General features: G+C 49.9%; 1 protein-coding gene across 1 annotated transcript in view; it reads right to left on the bottom strand.

The window, feature by feature from the left end:
• Positions 1-343: 343 nt before the first annotated feature.
• The window catches only part of MLPH (melanophilin), a 33,513-nt gene continuing 14,032 nt past the window's right edge, over positions 344-19,824 (bottom strand). The window contains exons 6-16 of the mRNA XM_080933497.1: positions 18,347-18,469; positions 16,923-17,127; positions 15,213-15,352; positions 12,986-13,069; positions 11,207-11,359; positions 10,836-10,991; positions 9,079-9,171; positions 7,844-7,930; positions 6,467-6,518; positions 4,568-4,668; positions 344-1,257 (exon numbers count right to left, since the gene is read on the bottom strand). Coding sequence (XP_080789623.1) covers positions 1,231-1,257; positions 4,568-4,668; positions 6,467-6,518; positions 7,844-7,930; positions 9,079-9,171; positions 10,836-10,991; positions 11,207-11,359; positions 12,986-13,069; positions 15,213-15,352; positions 16,923-17,127; positions 18,347-18,469 — 1,221 coding nt within the window. The 3' untranslated portion in view covers positions 344-1,230. The remainder of the gene's footprint in view (positions 1,258-4,567; positions 4,669-6,466; positions 6,519-7,843; positions 7,931-9,078; positions 9,172-10,835; positions 10,992-11,206; positions 11,360-12,985; positions 13,070-15,212; positions 15,353-16,922; positions 17,128-18,346; positions 18,470-19,824) is intronic.

Below are 19,824 nucleotides of genomic sequence, written 5' to 3'. Positions count from 1 at the left end.
AGACAATGGCAGCCAATCAGGAACTGCTGTTTAGAAAAGATGCTTTTTTGGATCCAACAGGGCATGGGGTGGAGGGTATTAAAGGAGCTTGCTGCCCAGAAGAACTTGCTGTGGTCTTTTTTCACCTGCTCCCAGAGCCTGTGATGAGCCTGTGTTGTCTCTCCGCCACCTCACCTCCGTCAGTCAGCAAGTAGTCTTCCTACATTAGCTTGTTTTGCAGGACTCTGTCAGAAGGAAACAAACGTGGGGCCCCTGAAAGGCGCATCTCTGAATGAGTGAGAGGGTTCTTTCTTCCTGGAGTTTATTCTCAGAAGACACTAGGATGTTTGCGGTTCTGGCCTGTGTGATCTCTAGACTCCTAAAACAGGATAGAAGCCGACAGGAAAGAGGCAACCCTGGTGTGGGAAATAGCCCCCCCTGTAGTGGTGGGATGGCTGTGAAGGGCAGACTGCAGACACCAGCAAAACTGGTCCTGACACCCTTGACTTTGGAAGATCGGAGATCCTGATAAATCCCAGAACCGTCTTCTGTGCATGTTAGAAGTCTACATTTGAAGTATGAGCTATCTATAAAGCATAGAATATCCCTATGTAGTGTACCCCAAAAGCCTGTGCTGGAGGCTTGGTCTCAATGTGGCACTGTGGGTGGTGGTTATTGTGGTAGGAGTGTTGGGGTTGGGTGTGGTCAGTGTTATTTGCTCCCATCTGTAACACACAAGGAAATGTGAAGAACAAGGTGGGTTGGGGGAGGGAATGGACCCCTCCTCATTCCCTGCCTGCAATTGCACACCCTCCCATCGTGCCCACAGACACTCTGGTTTCTGCCTCTGTTCCGCACAGTCAGGAATGTGTACACGTTCACGGCCTTCTCTGAAGCAGATCTTTCCATCTCAGGCATGAGCGTGGCTCAGCAAAACTGGTGATGGGGTTAAAGAATCACAGTGAGAGGGCATCTGAGTGTCCTTCACAGGAAAGAACATCAATTGAGGGGAAGCCACATAGTTTGTATTTCCTGGGTCGGAGGTTGGCAGGTGCCCTGGCTTTGGTGACAGCTGGAGGTTTGAGAGCCACAGTCTCACAGGTGGATCCGAATACAAAGTTCTTCTTTCTTCTCGCTGGGAAGATGACTAACTACAAGCAGCTGTGAGCATCAAGAATCCCAGAGCCCATGGGGATACGATGGCCATGTGGAGGAAGAAACTCTGTGGTACTGTCCTGTGACATGTGCCCTTTAAGGCTGCTGGGCCATCACAGGTTTCTGTAAAGCACAAATACACACGTTCATTTAGGCACGCACATGAGTTCTCTGTGTAAAGTGTTCACACAGAAGTAAACAAATATACTCCCAATTATGTGACAGATTCAGATATAACAGAGAAACACACAGATGTGTTTACCCAGGTGGGGATCTAGACATAAACTTATCTATGTATGTACACGTGGATGCACATGTGTTGGCACACACAGATATACACACAGCATGTGTCATATAGAAATGTATATATACAGAGAGACATGTGTATTGTGCATACAGACACACACAGGTATGTACACTGATACCCATGTGAGCATACATGGAAATGCATGCCAGCATGTACATGCCACATGGGTACACACATAGACACAGACATAGGTATGTATGGAGAAAAACATGGGCATGTATACAGATAGACATAATCTCAGCGATGTTAATGCACACACAGTACACAAACACACAGGCAAGCTCCTGGCTCTGTGGGTTCATATGTGCACACATAAATCAGTTGCTTGTGTTTGCTTTTTACCAGCCTTTGTTTGGTTTTTTGTTTGTTTGTTTTTTTTTGAGACAGGGCCTTTCTACATATCCCTGGCTGTCCTGGAACTCATCAGCTAGAGCAGGCTGGCCTTGAATTTACAGAGATCTGCTGCCTCTGCCTCTGGTGTGCTGGGATTAAAGGTGTGCACCACCATGACTGGAATCCCTGTTTTTGTCTTTAAGTGTAATTTCTGTAACTTTATTTTCTCAGCTATGAGTTTCCAGCCTTTGAGGTATGTTAATGGAAAACATTTGAAAATCCAGAGGTTTTTTTTTTTTTTGTTTGTTTGTTTGTTTTTTTGTTTTTTTAAGGCAGGGAAGTTGATTCAAAAGAGGACAGATAGTTAAGATTTTTCTCAGCTGGCATGTCCTTCTTTGTTCTCAGTTCTCCTGGAGGGGTGGCCACATCCAGCTATGAAGGTGGGGTAGACTCCCTCTTGGCCTCAGTGTGGGTATACCCCACTGAGTATAGGGTATCTCTGCCCTAACACTGGCTGAAGTAGGTATACAGATGTCTGCAAAGTCAAGGTCCCCAGTCTCATGAGTATCTTTCCACTGTTCTTACATCTTTACTTTGTGATGTCCTTGTCCTCTAAACGTGGAGTTCTTGACCACAAGAGGCCATGGTTCATGTGGGTCCCACAGTAGTGTCTATTTACTGAGAGGCTAGTTTGGAGGCACTGACTCCCCAAAAGTCTCTTGAAGAAGATGAGCTTGCAGAGTGTGGCCAGTTTAGTGAGCTCCTTTGTGGAAGCTTCTCTTCCACCCCCCGCCCCGCCCCAGCTGCCCAGCTACCTCTGCTCCCTGTGGTTTCTGCTCTTGGCTGCAGCTCTGCTGGAGATGGGGAAGAAAATTTAGAAGATGCTTCATATGATCTTACTCAGCCCCATTCTGAACGTGAGTTTATAGAATAGAGAGAAACATTGTGAGGGCAGGCTCCCAGAACAAAGTTACAGCTTTTCCTGGGAAACGCTTAGGGCCTTCGGGCCCAAGCACTTACTTTCTTAGTAGCAGGGAAGGGCTGGCTGGGGACCTGAGGGCTGTATCCCTCTCAGCATGTGATACTTACATGGACCTGATTAGGATCAGTACTAGGTGTAGAATTCAGCTAAAATTCTCTCGCTGAGCACACATTACATTCTAAGTGACAGGCAAGAGCTGGATACACACAGAAGTCCATCCTTCATGGAGGTTCAATTTGGGATCCAAGATACAGAGACTGTTGTCGTGAGCTATGAGCATGATATGCAGACCGATGTTGTGAGGAGCTGCTTGTGGGGGACAATGGAGTAGGCCACCCCTGATGCTAACCAATGAAACACCGTTCCCAGCAGTCATTAATATTCAGCCTAGAGAGGGGTAGACCCAGACATCCAAAAGAAATGCTTAGACCGTCCAAAGGTAACTACTGCTTTCCTTGTGGTATTGATGACCAACTCCGGGGCCTTGTACATGTTGAACTGACATAGCCTGCCATCAAGCTATGCCTCCAGCCCAAGGCAACTTTTAAAGAAAGGAATAAATGTGGAGCTTATTCCCCTTGGACAAGGTTTGAAGAAGTGAGCCAGGCAGATCTCTGCTCGCCCTTGGAACTGGAAGTACGCTGGGATACACATAGTGCGCGGAGTTGGTAACGTGGGGATGGGAGAGATACAGGGAGGAGGGTTGGCACTGATTGGATTAGGGGATCCCTCAATGTTCATATTTGGGGAGTTTGGTCCCAGTGTGATGGTGAACCTTGATGGAGCAGGGCTCAGTGGGAGCTCTGTAGGTCACTGGGGACATGCCTTAGGAAAGGATAAAAGGTATTATCTTGGGACCCATTGTGTTCTTACTACAGTATGGGGGTGGAGAGATGGTTCAGTGGTTAAGAGTGTTTCTGGCTCTTCAAGAAGACCTGGGCTTGGTTCTCAGCACCCACATCCAGGTGGCTCACCAGGTATAACCCCGGATCCAATGGCTTTCTCTGATGGTCTACACACATGGTACATGCTGGCGCACGTGCGCACACACACACACACACACACACACACACACACACACACACACAGATATACACCTTTTAAAGTCTGCATCTGACTTCTACAACTCCTGACTGTTCCCCTCCTGTCTGGTGAAATAATCTCTCCTCACATATATTCCAACCAGTACAAGTATCTGTTAGCATCGTGTTTGCCTAGTGTATCCCCCAACCCCAGCAACGGAATGACAGTAACACAAAATGTGTTTGGGCCTTGATCAAGGGTACTTGTCTCCATTACTGTGAGTATCTCCAGAATGAAGGTCACTTTCTTGTCTCCTGAGATGCCACAGTGTCATGTCTGAGTGGGACCACTGGCTCAGTGCAGAGGCCTAAGGTAGTCCACAGTTGTCCTTGTACCTAGTGCTCATGTTGCTGAACTTGAGGGTCTCAAGGTAAAATGAGGGTCTTCAGGGTCTATCCTCTGTATCTAGTGGCCCTGCGTGGCCTGAAGTTTCAGCCTCATAGCACCTGGGTTGGCCCCTGTGCAGAGCTGAGCTTGCATGCTTAGTGAGATTGCAAGTTTACCTTTATCATTCTCCCATTGATGTACTCAGCCCCTCCCCCTTTTGCATATGTGCTTCCAGAGTGAACACATACTCAGATATGTTTAAGAAATATTTTCAATTCTCTTTTTGCAGATTAATGACTACCCTCTCTACCCCCAGCCCCCCCCCCCCCCGATCTCTTTGCTTTTGACTCAGTATCGAAATGTGAAGCTGACAGGGCACACACAGAGAGAGAAGACATTACCGCGAAGATGTGGCTGGCTGTCCCTCTCCTCCCGTTAGGGTTCCTCTGTGTCAGCGAGCCACGGTACACTGATTTCCGATCAAAAGTACCACCATCAATGCCTTTGGGAAAGTAAAGGGAAGACAATGAACCAAAGAGCTATCCAACGAGTTCTTGTCTATCTCAGACATTCGACAGCATCATAGAACAGAAGCATACACGTCTTCTGTTGAGGTTTCCCACTGTGGCACACTTTGCAAGGAGCCTTCAGTGACTGTGTAGAAAAGGAGTTCAGAAAGCTTCTACCTCTTTTAAGAGGCGGAGCCACTGAGAATGGAGGCGGGACCAATAGGAGAGGGTGCAGCCAAGAAAAGGGGTGGGGCTAGTGCACAGGAGGCGGGGTCAGCAGGAAAGAGATGAGGCCTGTGAACAGGAGGTGGGGACAAATCTTTTAGGTCACTGGAAGTAGAATGTGTCCTTCTCAGTGGCCCTGGAAGAATAACGGGGAGCTTAGGACTCTGGGGTCAGGAGCATATGTATCTTGTGTCATAATGGGCCTGTGGTGCTGGCACTCTGATCCTCAGGGCAGAAGTCTGTTAGTTCTGTGGCTGCCGAGTTGGGGGCCTTGGCCTCCATCCTTAACCAACTGTTTGTGTTTAGATGAAGAGGTTGGACAAAAACCTACACCTGCATAGTGGAGTTGGCTCGCAGCGCTCCGGAGTGCTGACTATTTTTCTAGACCTATTCAGTGATGTGCTTCAATCAAGCCTGACACCTTCTCCTCCCCCTTCCCTTCCCTTCCCTTTCCTTTCTTTTCCTTCCCGACCCTCCCTTCGTTCGCTTTCCCCTCCCTTCCCCTTTCTTTCTGAGAGCTGACTTACAGACACATGGCTGTGATGTTATTCCGTTCCGAGAATGGAATTAAGTTCCACCTCACAGAACTGTCCCAGGGATCACAGCTCTGAGTAGAGAGGATACAGCTCACTTTACAGGCCTATAAAGAGCCCTGAAGACCTGCTATGGTGCTGTGCTGGCCCTGCTAGATCTAAGCCTGCTTTGGCTTCATGCTGGCACTAAGATGGTGGCAGTAAAGAACCAGGAAGTATGCCCAAGGCCCACAGTAGTCTGGCATTGAGATGCTCTGGCTTTGGGTTGAGTGTGAATGGCTTCTGGGTGGGGCTCAGCTTGTCCTTGAAGCCAGCCACAAAGAGGACTCCAGCTCACCTCTGTCTTCTTGTTCCAGAAGCCCCCAAATTTCAACAGCCACTCCTCACCATCCCCTCTCTAAACTAACCCTGAACCTGCAGGTTCCTGTAAACTTGTCTGAGGACCTGGGGTATCTCTGTCCTTCCAGTAAGCCTAATGCGTGCTAGGACCTCAGTGGATGCAAAGAGGAGTCTCTTCCGGTCTCTGCATCCCATCTGGCTGAAGGTTAGGACCCTTCTCTGTCACACACTCCCACCATTCTGGTGTGCTACCCAAGTGTGTGGGGGCAGCAGGAACTTGACCCTCTGAAACTGTCAGCTGGAATTAGCCTTCCTCCTTTGAGTTTTTCAAAGGGCACTTTCATAGTGACAGAAAGAGTAATTAGTGTGCCCAGGGCAAAACTGACATCCTTGTCACCACGGAGACTTCAAGGTCTTCTAATGGCCTGATAGTCTGTGCTTTCTGTAGAGACCCTTTATACTGAAACCATGGGAACAAACATTAGCACTACCAGTGCTGCCTGCACCTGCTTGAAGCCACCCTGAACACCATGCATGGGCCCTAGGGTGGCACAGTGGCCCTTCTGGGTGCTCTTCAGAGACAGGGCCTAGGGTGGGTCCCATGAATTAGGGAGGAGTGTACAGAGCCTGGTTGGCTGTGGTCCTCCCCTGAGCTGTTTCTCTGCTGTAGCAATGGGGAGTGGGTGGCTCTTACCTTGGCTGCTGGGAGAATACTTCCTCCTCTCGAGACAGGGCAGAGCCGTTGCCTAGGAGGAAGAGAACATCTCTGGGCATTCCTGAGGTGTAACTTGAACCAATTTGGGACTTCTTTTTGATTCTGACTTTAATTACCAAGGTCACCTGTTTCCCGTTCTTTGCCAAGAGTTGAGCTCAATGATACAGGAATGCCCACTGTCTGTAAATTATGCACCAGTGCCCATGTGGACGAGATGCCAGGGAACTGCCTGCTGAGTGGTGTGTTGGAAGGAGTACAGGGGTGTACAGTGCTTCCCCTCACTGCTGCACACTCTGAACTCACCCTTTGTGACACAGACTCAGGCTGTAAATTTCGCTTCCTACTGGTGTTCTTAACCACTGCCTCCTCCCTCCTTTCCAAGTGACAACAGAAGAAGAAATTCATTCCGTTTGCCCTTCTCAAGAGTAGGGGACTGAATGGCCCAAATTGCCACAGAAGTATTCCCCAGTGTTTGGGGGCACTTCCTGTAGGTAGAGCTTGGAGCCTGGAGGTGGAACATTTGGGGGACTCAGGGGAATCCTATGGATATCAGGACCCAGGGTTCACTCAGGAACCTGCTGTTATTTTCACACATTTGACCTTTGCCAGACATCTACCCCCCTGAGCCTCAGTTTGTGTGTCACCATTACACGGTGTCACTGCCCACCTAACTGGTCTGTAACTCAGGTGAAGCATGGACAGAAAACAACCCGTGGAACCAATAAGCTGACATGTGGCTGGACTTGCCCTATGGCTTGGTGGGTACCTGGGCCAGGGTGTTCAGGGCCTGAATGAAGTAGGCCTGGAAACAGCACTCCAGTCCTGTTCCTAACATCCCTGAGACACACGGACCTCTCTCCTGAGGCCTCTTTCACTCACACCCCGTCTTCTGTATGCTGATCTCATCCTTGGCCATTTTCCCAATGCTGTTCTCAGACGCCACTCGGCTCCTCTGTGTTTTCACCCCCAACGACCAGCATCTGTGCCTCTCAGAGGACAGGTGCCAGGCTGTTCTGCCTAAGCTGGCTGGGACAATATCTGGGAACACCATGTGGCTCTCTGATATGTGTGGAAGGGTTACCCCTGGGTAGGATAAGTAGGGTGTCACTTTTCTGTCCTCAGAGCTGCGTTAAAAACTGAACCAAGGAGCCTGAGTGTGCTCGACAGAAGTTCCATTCACTGGTCTCCATCTCTGCTCCTTGCTGGGATATCTGGGATTTCCCCATCGGGAGCTGCCCCGCCCCGCCCATCTGTGGACCCTTCAGGCATTGCTGAGCTGTCTGGTCACTCCCCACCCCCTCCCCCAGCACCTGCTCTTCTGTGACAGTTGTCTTGGAAGGCGATGGTGGAATGTACCTTGGGCACCTTGGCTTGGTTCTCAGGGTCCAGAGGTGGAGACTTTGAGTCCCTGTCAAGTTTCTCAGTCACCCGGGGAAGAAAGATCTGGAGACGAAGGAAGAAATGTGTGTTATTACCATCTTGTTGAGCCATGACACCCAGAGTGGGGGTCAAGCAGGGCTGGGAGGACACAGGACAGTGGTCCCTGAAGAAGCTGGAACAGAGTATGCACCCCCCCAACCACAACCTGGGGTTCTAGACAAAGCTGTGGACTCAGCAAATTAAAACACACTTTTCAGTGGCTGTTCATTTCAGGTACCAACAAGCAGTTTCTTCCCATAGTATGGATTTAAGGAAGTCAGGTTTTTGTCTGTTTTTTTTTTTTTTTTTTTTTTTTTTAAATCTGAAACCCCACATTGACCGGGCAGTAAGGATCTAACCTCCTACGGACCTTGAAGTTCATTCTTCACTCTTCTACCCCAATGCCCCCAGCATTGCTTTCAGAAACCTCTGACTGGACTTGGGGGCAGATGCTGTGTTCTGGTCACCACTGTAAGGACAGCTCCAGTGGCACAAGCCTGTCCTTCAGTTATTGGGACCATGCCCATCTCAAAATGTCAGTGCGGCAAATCCTCCATCACTGGTGAGGCTTGCCTACTAGGGCTGCGGTTCCACATAGGGACCTTGTGTATGAATGGGCACATGTGCACTGTGTGTATAGGCCAAAGAACAACCTTGGGTGCCACTCCTCAGATGTGATTCACCATTTGATTACTTAATTAATTAACATATTGATTGATGTAGGGTCTCTTACTATGCTGTAACTCTCTCCAGGTAGATGAGGGGGCTGGCTAAGGAGCCCCAGAGTTCTTTCTGTCTCTGTTTGCCCAGCACTGGGGTTATAGAATGCACCAGCAATACCATGCCTGGCTTTTTTTTTCTTACTGTTTTTACATATTCGGGGGATTGAATTCAAGCCATTATGCCCGTGTGTCAGGCACTTTATAGATGTCCTATCTTCCCAGCCTATAAGGAGTTTATTATTAATTGCTATTTATTAATTATTGTTTCAAAGTAATAAATGATTAAAAAGTTCCTGCAGGGGTGCAGCTCACCAACCAAGTGTGGCAAACATGATTAGCAGCATCAAGAAAATCAGGACTTTTCCTCTCTGGGTTCCTGGAAACTCTTGGGGGGGAATTTTGGGCTACTGAGAAGGTCCTCGGGGCTCACAAACGTGGTGCTCGACTCACCGGGATGCCTGACTTTTTCCGAGGCTTTCCTGAGGGCTTCACTGTGAGTCCTGCTGCCCTCAGAGCTGCAATTCTGGACTCGATGTCTGAGACCTAGCAAAGAGATGACAGATGATGGAAGGCAGGCAGATAGACAGATTTCATCCAGCGTCCCATCTTAGATCAAAAAGATCAGCAGCTCAGAACCCCAACCACAACCTGGCTCTTGGGTTCCTTCTGCCTCCCTTCCTGGTTGTCAGAGTCTCTCTGGATGTTTCAGGGTGCTGGGCACTTCCTGGAAGCACAGCTGGACAGCTGGTTCCCACATGCAGGATGAAGTGTATGCTGGGGGCTGGGGGGGGGGGTCAGCTCGGATTGATCCTGGCCTGGACACTTTTTCCTGCCATTACCAGAGCCTCCTCGGCCACTCTTCCCACCGAAGCCAGAGGAAGCATCTAGATGTGGAAACCAAGGTAACTACCGCCTCCATTTCATTTTATCATGAAACTAGGGCTGAACTTGAGGCCTTGCTCGTGCTAAGCACAGGCTTTATGCACTACTTGAGTGACGTCACCAGTCACTCCCCTTACTTCATTTCTATGCTCCTCAGGGCTCTCCATCCATTTTCTTCTGAAATCTTCCTTTTCTTCCTCATCACTCTGTTTTCATTTTGGGGTTTCATGGCCAATCCATAAACTTACTAAGCTTGACACCACCCCAGTGCCTTTTTTAGATCGGTTCTCTCTTCTTGGACTCTTATCCCCTAAAGCAACCCTTTGGGGTTGGAACCCACAGGTTGAGAATCTAAGATCATAGGAAACCACAGAGATTTACATTAAAGTTCCTAACAGTGGCAAAATTACAGCTATGAAGTAGCAAGGAAAACAGTTTATGGCTGGGGGTCACCACAACATCAAGAACTGTATTAAAGGGTCACAGCATTAGCAAGGCTTAGAAACACTGCCACAGAGCTTCAATGTTGGTTTCTCTTCAGTGTCCCTCCCACCACCGTTTCTAAGTAGCTTTCTCTGGGCCCCTCTGTGGGATAAATCACCATATTGTCCTTCTCTCCAGTTCGCGACTGAGCAACTTTGTTTCTTTTCATGTTTTGCTCTGGGAAGAGACACATGTTTTGTTGTTATTGTATGTCTCCTCCCACAAAGGGTTCAAACTCCGGAGTCAGGCTCTTTGTCTTCACAGCTGTTTCCTGTGTGACTGCCCATGCCAGCCACATGTTAGAAGGGACCCCTTGAAGAAAAGGCCCGGGCCCGCCTCACTCCTTGGCGTGAGTGATGGCTGGCTCACACCTCCTGCTCTTGGGTGCTGGCAACCATTTGCTTAATGAAGGCAGGGATACTGCCTCCATAGCCTAGGTTCAGACATCTTTTCTTTGCAGGACTCTAGGGGAAGATACTACAGTTGTCTCTGGAGAAGACTCTCCATCAATTCTTGTAGTCACTGCTCAGGATCCTGAGGACCCCCAGCCAAGTCCAGTCGTGAGGCCTGCCGTCTTAACTCTCAGCCAGTGCCCAGGCTCTGCTCATGTGGTAGGGATAGTGACAATCTCGTGGCCACAAAGCTTGCTGGCACTCCCCAGGTTTTGAGCAGAGAAATGGAGGGCTGAGAAGAATGACCGAACTTGTACTTTGCTCCCCTCCTGGCTGCCAGGGAGATCTCTGTGGGCCTGTGGGTGGGCTGAAGGGTTGTCAGGCCTCTGACTGGGTCCCGTCATCAGAACATTGTCACTGGGGGAATTCCACAGGGGTGGGGTGGGCTACCTCACTCTCAGCTTGCTGAACTTCAGAGGCTGCCATGGCTACTCTATCTTCCATCTCAGATAGCTCCTCATCTGTGCTTTTTGTAGGCCGGGCGGGGTTCCCAGGGCTCTGAGGGCTCCTTTCCTGTGTCTCCATGTGCCCTGTGTCTGTGTGCACCTAGGGACAAGAAGAGAAGTCATCTATGAAGTAGGTTACAGACCGCCGCACTGTTGAATTCCTGTGGTCTCCAACCTCTTTACCTGTGTGGCCATACCAAGCCCCATCCCCAAAGCCTGCAGCTAATTATCTGCCCTCTCTGCAAGGACAGATGGCTTCCTTTGGATTGACCTCCTCGCCTTGTGCTTTGTCTGGGACCATAAGGGAGGTCTCACCTTTGGGGACACTCCAAGGAAGGTGCCGTCTGGCTTGGTCTCATCTTCTGATGAGGTGCCAGAACCACTGATGTTGCTGGTCAGCTCCTCCAGCCTCCTCCTGAGTGTCTCCTCCTCAGTGTCAGCACTGGGGTGTGTCTCCACAGCTGGTTCCTGACAGGGCCAGGCAGGGTTTAGAGGCAGCTTTGGGAGGTGAGCCAGCCTGAGAGGTTCCCAGCACTGGTGCCCATTTAAGACCCACCCTTTGTCCTGCTTCTCCATTCTCCAAAGTGTTCACTGGGGTAAAATGTGCATATAGAATGTATCATCTTCACCACTTTAAGATATACAGCTCTGTTTCTTATGCATGTAGCGCTGCCCTCTCCCATGGAACTTCCCCTTCTTGCTATACTGAGACTCTATCCCCATGGAACACTCGTCCTCCATCCTCCCTCCAGTCTTCCACATCGATTCCTCTCCTTTCTGTCTCAGTAAATCTGCCCTTCCTGGGCTCCTTATGTGAGTAGTCACAGATTGGTCTGCGCTCTGTGGGCAGCTGCTTTCACTCAGTCCAATTTCTCCAGCTTGAGCCAAGTTGCAGGACTGGGCCGAGCATCTTTCTTTTTATGGGTGACCCACCAGACCACACGGTTTGAACAAGACATTGAGCTTTCTTTGGGAGAAGTGCTCAGAAGCAGAGGGCACATCCTTCTTCCACCACCCCTATCCCCCACTGAGCCCACAACCCCCTTCCATTTGTGTCCAAGCTTCAGGCCTATGTTCATGTCCCTGCGCATTTGGCTGGGCTCAGGGAGCTGAGGACAAGGGTCTCCGGTTCTCTGAATTCTCCTTTTGTGAGACTGAGGTGTGCCACAGAAGCACTATCTCCCTAGAAATTCTGTGTTCTCATGGGGCTTTGGTGTCTGTCTTAGACTCACATAGCAACAAGGACCCTACTATTTTCCAGTTATTGTGAGCCTGGGGACAAGGTTGAGGTGTCACACCATATCCTCATGTCATATTTGCAACAGGGACTAACCCCTCACAGACCAGCAGCAAGTCACAGAACGTTGCTGATGGAGAAGAGAGAAGGCAGCAGCATGTGGCGACTCAGTGGTACTATGAACGGTTTATGGCCAGTCTTCTTCAGTTCATATCAAGGGAAGCAGCCTACACGGGGGCCCATCTCTGCCTTAGATGAGATTTTTGAAGGACACAGAATAGCTATTTGCTTTGGTTGGTTAAAAAAAAAGTCCAAGAGAGGCCACATACATATCTTAGGTGGGTTTTGGGCACCAGACAGTTGCCATTTCTCAGATGTCTGAAGTCACTCTCCAACATGATGGACTTAGGCCACAGAACCTGGAAGTGGCATTATGCAGGGCCAGAAAGGAACTACCAAGAATTATGTGACCACTAGGGGCTGGCTGCTGCTCATTTGTCCCAGGCTGCGCTTGACTTAGGGATGGGGGAGAGGCGTTAGAGTCAGGAATTTCTTCAGTGAATTAGTGCAGGCTGGGGATGCTGGTCCAGTTTCAGCACCCATGATGTCTACATCTGGCTGAGGATTCATCTCACAGCAGTGTATGGGACATTTACCCATAAACGACCAACCAGACTGTATCACCTTGTTATTGGCCGTGGATGGCTTTATGTGGATGGGCTATGCAGGAGACTCTATCCACCCATCCTTGGAGCATTGTGCAGTGACCAGCGGCGACGTCTCTGAAGCCATAGTTGGGACTTCAGCCTCTCTTAACGGAAGGCTGTGGGCTGATCTTGCTTAGCCCGGGGGATTACCTGGGTTGAGGGTGGCAGGACCACATTCTCCAGGTGGACCAGCAGGTGCTCCACGGCTGACATTCGCTTGTTCAACTCCGAGATCTGCAGCAGAGGGAGAGAAATGGTGTTACGGTTACAGGGGAGGGTCTCTCCGTAACCCCCACCAGCACAGGTGTCCTCCTCCTCTGAAGCCCCATGTCCAGCTAAGGCCATTACCTATGACACAACCCTGGAGATTAACTCTGAAACAACCTCTTTCCGACACCAAAGGTACTGGAAGCAAGAGAAGAGGTCAGTGGGGGTGAGAGGACCGTGCAGGAGAGGGGAGAAACCCAGCCAGGTGAGGCAGCCAGCTGAATGCACTGATCGTGCCTGTCACGGGGAGGCTCCTGGTCACCTAATGCACAGGAAGATGTGCATTAAGCAGGGCACGGTGACCAAAGTCATTAGGTAGCAAGAGCCCTGGGTCACTTGTGACCCAAAGCACAACTTTCTGATTCTTTGAGTCACCGGACTCTTGAGTCAGCCAGTCTATTAGCTCCCAGACAGAGCCAGGAAAATCGATTCCTCTTTGCTAGGCCTCCTCCTTGCAAGCGGCCTCTCTGTCTTACATTATCTCATTTACTGCTCGCCTGGCCTTATGAGAGGGAAATGACACTTACAGGGGTGGGAAGCTGCCATTGTTGGTGGGTAATTACCACAGCACTGAGAACTTGGGACTCACTGGAAATGTCAACACAGGTGTCTTTGAGCCCTCTGCCTATGCTTGCCCTCTGTGGACAGCTGTGACTCAAGGTTCATAGGCCCGGCCCATTTGCTGGTGGTTGTGGTGGCACTGATCAATATTCTCAGTAGCATGTCGCTTTGTCTACTCGCCCATGAGGTAGAGGTGGGGGCTCAGAGAGAGGAAAAGCCAATACTGTCATTGTGAACCCCACATGGAGTGAACAGGAAGGGAAGCCACTAAGGAGGCTGGGAAGCTGGCATCGAAGAGATAGGTGGAGGCTGGGAGGGACCAGCAAAATATTAGACTGAGCTGTCGGCTTAGGGTTTGCCGTGGCTTTCTGATGAGGCCCTGCCTGCAGCTAGGCTCTGTGGAGAAGTGAGGGACCATCAGGCTAGTGAGACCCACAAGAAACACAGTCAACTCCAGCTTCTGACTGGTGTCTGAAACCTGGAGCCTCGTTTACTTTGCAAACAAGTTCACGGCACAAAGGGTCTCCCGAGGGACCACAGTTTCAAGGAAAGCTGGAGTCCTCCACATTTGCCAAGATGGAGGCAGGCACAGGAGGAAGACAAGTAACCTCGTTTTCTCTGTGGAAAATAAAAGGCCTGGGTACTGCAGGGACGCTGTATCCCCTGACATGAGAGGCTGAGGCAGGAGGATAGTAAGCTTCAGACCAGACTGAGCTACACAGGGAGAGCCTGTTTCATAAATCCAAGGGATGGGGCTGTGTGTGACTCAATTTTCAAAAGCTTACCCAACATGCTTGAGGCCTGGGGTGGGGTTTTCCCCCAGCCTCTCACTACAGAACTCTATCCATTCCATGTGTATGTAAACCATCACAGCAGGTTAATTAAGTCCTGTCCAGGCTCCGAACTCTGGACCCATTCTTTTCCAATACGAATGTCACCATCCCCTTCAGGCCGGAACCAGCTGAGTGTGGCCCAAACCTTGTTTGAACATGGAAATCTCTCTTTCTTTTCTAATTAATTTATTAGTTAACTAATTAAAAATTCTGGAATGCTATCTCTTGTCTTCAAGACAAGCACATGAGAATCTTCTCAGGCTAAAACAATATAGATTGTATGGTTGTCTCCTGGAAGCTCTGCTTTCAATCTTGGTGAGCAGAATATCAAAATTAATTATAATTCTGTGTATATACAGGAGAACCAGGCGCTTACTGTATTTTAACCTTTGGCTTGGAGACATATTCTGGATGTGGAGCCAGCTTTGAGCTCGAGTTCCTTCGACTGTCTCTCAAGCCGTCTAATTAGCCATGAACGTGGTTCTTTTCTTCTTCCTCCCCACATCTTAACATTTTGAGGAACTGTCATACTGAAGTAGTCAACTTCATGTTATGCAAATTCACCCCAATAAAGCATTTATATTGACATATTCCCTATGCTATGGGCAATTTTATGTCTAAAAGTGCTAAAAGCTTTAATTTCTCTAAACTGACTTGGTGAAGGGGGAGGGGCATTCAGAGAAGCACAAAGTTAGAATTCTCCCAAACCTCTTTACCTGAGTCTCAGGCGTGGCCCGTGCCCTCCGCTTGGCATGCTGGGAGGCTGCCCTGGGACCCTGGATACTGTCTTCATCAGAGGTGTCCACATCAGCCAGGTACTGTGAGGGCAGATGTTTACCCTTGGCACCATTTATCCCTTTGGAGAAAGATGGGGTTTGAATTGGAGTAAAAAGCCAAGAGCCCAGGAATATGTTTGCTCCAGGGAAGCAAAATTATCCCTAGCTGTGGGGCCCTGGCATGGGGCCACACCCATGTGGCCACTGAGGGTTTTTTCTCATTCACAGAGTTTTGTGGGTGACAGTCCCCTGCAGAGTGGCTTGGATGATTATTCTGAGCCCTAGAAGGAGGTGATACCATCAGATTGTGTGCTCACCAATAATTGCCCACCACCTCTGCTTGGCCCAAAGGGTACCTCACACAATAACAGAGAGACCAAGAAGGACATATGTGGTGACACCTCCCGCCAGAAAGATCAGGGCACACACCATGCCCTGTGTCTGATGCTCAGCAGGTACCACCCTGCATTATGAAGCCTGCCCAGAAACTGCCTGAGTAACATAGCACCCCTTTCACTCACAGCCTGGGAGACCCTCTGCCAAACCCAGCCCACACTCTGACTCCCTATGAGCTGGATGTTGCTTTAAGATGCTAAGTTCATCACATTTGTCAACAGATGCTGCCACCTCATTTAGTCCCCACAGTGTTGGGGTGAGCTAGAAATGGCTGCTTGTCCTAGCAAGGATGATGAGGAACAGAGAAGCCATATAGCCTGGTGGCATGCCCAGCATCACATCCCTGCTCCATCAAGAGAAGAGCTGGCCACACTTTGACTCTGACACTCCTTACTTTACCTCCACTGCTATAACAACCCCTCCGCCACTCCTCGTCTAGGAGACGTTGTGTAGAAAGTCCTGCGTGGGAATCGCTGGCTGCTGAAGCCTAGGTTCCAATCTTGAAACTTCCCAAGTGTAAGGGCCTTTGCTTAGCATTGCTGGGTCTCTAGTGCCTGGTTTGCCTCTTACACATGCTCCAGGGTCATGGCATCGTGGGAGAGAATATAAAGTCGTATCACTTATTCACTCATAATTTTGGGAACAAGTGGAACCCCACTTCTATTCAAAGTCCCCAAGACCCTAATCACCGCAAGGAACATGAAGTTACAGTCTCTAAAGACCTATAAAAAGCAGACAGGTCTCCCTGAAGCAGCTACCCATGTGTGGCCTCATGTCCTCTAATCTGTGCCTAATTTAGCTGCTGAACCTAGCACATCAGCCCCCTTGGGCACAGGCTTAGTGATTTCACTTGGAAGCTGAAATTTCTGATAAAATCTAACAGAATCAGTTTCCTTCTCTTGCTCCTTGACTCCTGATGAGTAGCAATGGGCCCCAGATGGGACCTGCTTTACTGATCTTCCAGAGGAACTTTGGACTTGATGGTACTGTAGACATTTTGAGGGAAACTGACAGCTCTGTACCCTGTATCAGTGGCAGTGAGCTGGAGATATCTTAGACCCTCTCTTGATAGTTCTGGGCATCGTAGAGAAGCACTGAGCCCAGGGAGGACAGGGTCTATGGGGTTTGCTGAAGGACAATTACATTCAAAGAATTAATCTAAGTAATCTAGGGAAAGGGGTCGCTTCTTAGGGCCGCCTCCCCTCATCAACACCCCTCCCTGTATCTCTGCAAGAGGTTGGTTGGAGTACCTACCAGGCATAGCTGTGCTCCCAAAGGCACTCTTGCAGGATGCAGCAGGTGAGTGCCACTCAGCGTGAGCATCGTCTCCAGAGGGCAATGGGCTATATGGCTGCTTTTCAGGACCAGGGTGACACCCCGAAGCCCCTGCACCAGTCTCCTCCAGGCCCTCAGGCTCCAGAGAGGTGGTATCCTCAGAGTAGGGCTCACCTGAGAGGGACTGAGGACATAAGCTGTTAGTTTTGGCTGCTCCGCTAGCTGAACACCAGACAGCCATCTGTTCTGATACCAGGCTATTCATCTCTATTTTCAAACACTGCCAAGAGCATTTAACACCCGTCTGCTTCATGTCTCTGACATTGGGGTTCCCTGGGACACTGTGCCCAGGCATACAGGAGACAGAAGCATTTCTGAACAGCCAGGGACCCAGGCTCACTCAGGATGAAGCCTCGAAAGCATTCCTGTAAAGATTTTTGCTTCTTGGGAGAAAGGACATGGAAACTGTGTCTACTTTAGCAACCCTCGATGGTCAGAGATCAAAGGGTGGAGGTAAGGTTTTCTGAGCAGCCTGTCCTTGGGTTGAGAGGGTCTGCATGGCGCCACCCTCCTCAAGGGATCTTGGTATTCGGGGTTCCCAGAGGCCAAGTCTGATCTTGGCCGATGGAGTGACATGGCTTCTCGGGGAGGGGGAGAGTTGGAGGGGCAGGTCCTATGGTCCAAAGTCTCCTTAGGGGCTGATTTCTCTGGCCCAACTCAGTCCAGCAATGTTTGAGCCCAAGAGCTACTGGCGGTTCAAACAAATCAACCCGCCGTGGCCTAGCAGTCATAACTGTTTTCATTGCCTATCAGAGTATCTCATTCATGCTGGGCATGGCCTCTCATCTCAAAATCATCCCCGAAAGGCAGAAATGAGGGGATACGGTTTCAGAGGATTTCCAAGGACCAAGGTCATGTGGTTAGCAACTAGCATGCAATAAGAGGGGCATTTTCACTTACGAGACCTGCCTAGTTGGAACAATGAAGTATCTGAGCCCCAGGTAAGGCACGGGCATAGCTCAGTGCTGGTCCTAACTGGCTCCTTGGTGGATACCGCTGTCCGTTCCACCCTCCCAAGTCCTTGTTTTCAGGCTGAGCATCGGCGACCACATTCCAGGCTCTGAACTCACCTGCCTGGCCTTATATTCCTATCTGTCCCAACCTCTCCAAGTGTTTTGCTCAGAACCCCGAGATTCTGGTCTTGGGAAGATATGAAGTTTCTGAATCCTATACTCCCATGGCCTGTCCCCAATAGTCCTCTTGCCTTGAGAGTCTGATGTGACCACCTGGCTATATGACACTGCACCCACAAATGCAACTCCAACTGAGGTCCAAGCACTGACCCCTCAACTCAGGTTTCTAAGAGAGGTGAGGGGGATGGGCAGACACCAGAGTGCACTGACCTGCAGGCTGTGTGTAGACTCAGGGACTGAGGACAGGCCCAGGGTGTGGCTGCAAGGCTGTATGGGGTGATCCAAGTCTTCCTCAAAGTCCACATCTCGGAAGGAGAGCAGGCGCTTTTTCTTCTTGGGTGTAAGGTAAGCAAGACTGGTCAGACCTCAGCCCCATACTCAGCTTTCAGACAGCAGGCAGCTATCCCTGGGGATACCCACCTCTAGCTAGAAACTGACACAAAGGAGTTCTGAGATGACTGTATGGCCCAGGAACCAATGGTGTCTACCTTATCGGAAGTGACAGGGTTCTTGGCCTGCCAAGTGCTGTCTAAGGAGGGAGCTGTGGCAGGGCTGAGAATACCCCACACAAAAGTACCCTACACAGAGGTACTCCACACAGATGTACCCCACACAGAAGGTATCCTGGGACTTCAGGTACATGTAGCTCACTGACTGTGGGGTGGAGGTAGGTGACAACTCCATTTTCTTTAGGTGTATGATTATTACTTTATAAACCCCATCTCTCAGTACAATTACTCGGATCCTTTAAATGTATGTTTTATTGTAGAAGGTTCTAGACATTAGCTGAGTTGCATGCTGTGAGCTCAGCAAATGGTGGGAATTGAACCCCGGGCAAAAGGTGACTGTGTGCCAGGAGCATTTCTCAGATCTGATTCTAGAGCCCTGTTACCTTCAAAGGGTTCAAGGCCCAACTCACACTCTTCAGCCTACTTCTCTCTCTCTGACTGTCCTTTCTCTCTTCAGTCCTTCTCTCTCTCATCCTGTCCCCAAACCAAAGCATGGCCTGGCCTGTCTCCACCACCCAAAATAATTGAAGCTAAACGAGAAGAAAAACAGCCACTTATAAAGACAAGAATTATAATCTGCAAAGGTGGCTTTCATACATGTCCCTTGAGCCATCTGGACACAGGTCTGCCCTCCTGTACACTCTGTCACAGCACCTGGGTGTCCCAGAATGCCAGTCAGTCAAGACAGGCCTCGAAGTGGGTTTTGTCCATCTGCACATTTTTTTTTTTTTTTAAGTTCTGAAGTGAACACTGGGCTCCCATGCTAAGGAGCCAGGGACTCAGGAAGGAGGGGCTTAGGGAGGAGGGATAAGCTCAAGAGAGAGGAGCTTAGGAAGGAGGGGCTTAGGGAGGAGGGATAAGCTCAAGAGGGAGGAGCTTAGGAGAGGGGCTTAGGGAGGAGGGATAAGCTCAAGAGGGAGGAGCTTAGGAGAGGGGCTTAGGGAGGAGGGATAAGCTCAAGAGGGAGGAGCTTAGGAGAGGGGCTTAGGGAGGAGGGATAAGCTCAAGAGGGAGGAGCTTAGGAAGGAGGGGCTTAGGGAGGAGGGATAAGCTCAAGAGGGAGGAGCTTAGGAAGGAGGGAGCCCCATGCTCAGGGATGAGAAGCCTCTGAGGACACAGAAGTTCTCAGGTGGGTATGGATGGGAGCAAGGGAGAAATGCAGATGCCTGAGGCATGGCT

The sequence above is a fragment of the Micromys minutus genome, assembly GCF_963924665.1.
Source record: "Micromys minutus genome assembly, chromosome: 19".
NCBI lineage: Eukaryota > Metazoa > Chordata > Mammalia > Rodentia > Muridae > Micromys > Micromys minutus.
The sequence above is the reverse complement of the archived record's forward strand: the minus strand, read 5'-3'. Positions and strand labels throughout refer to the sequence as shown.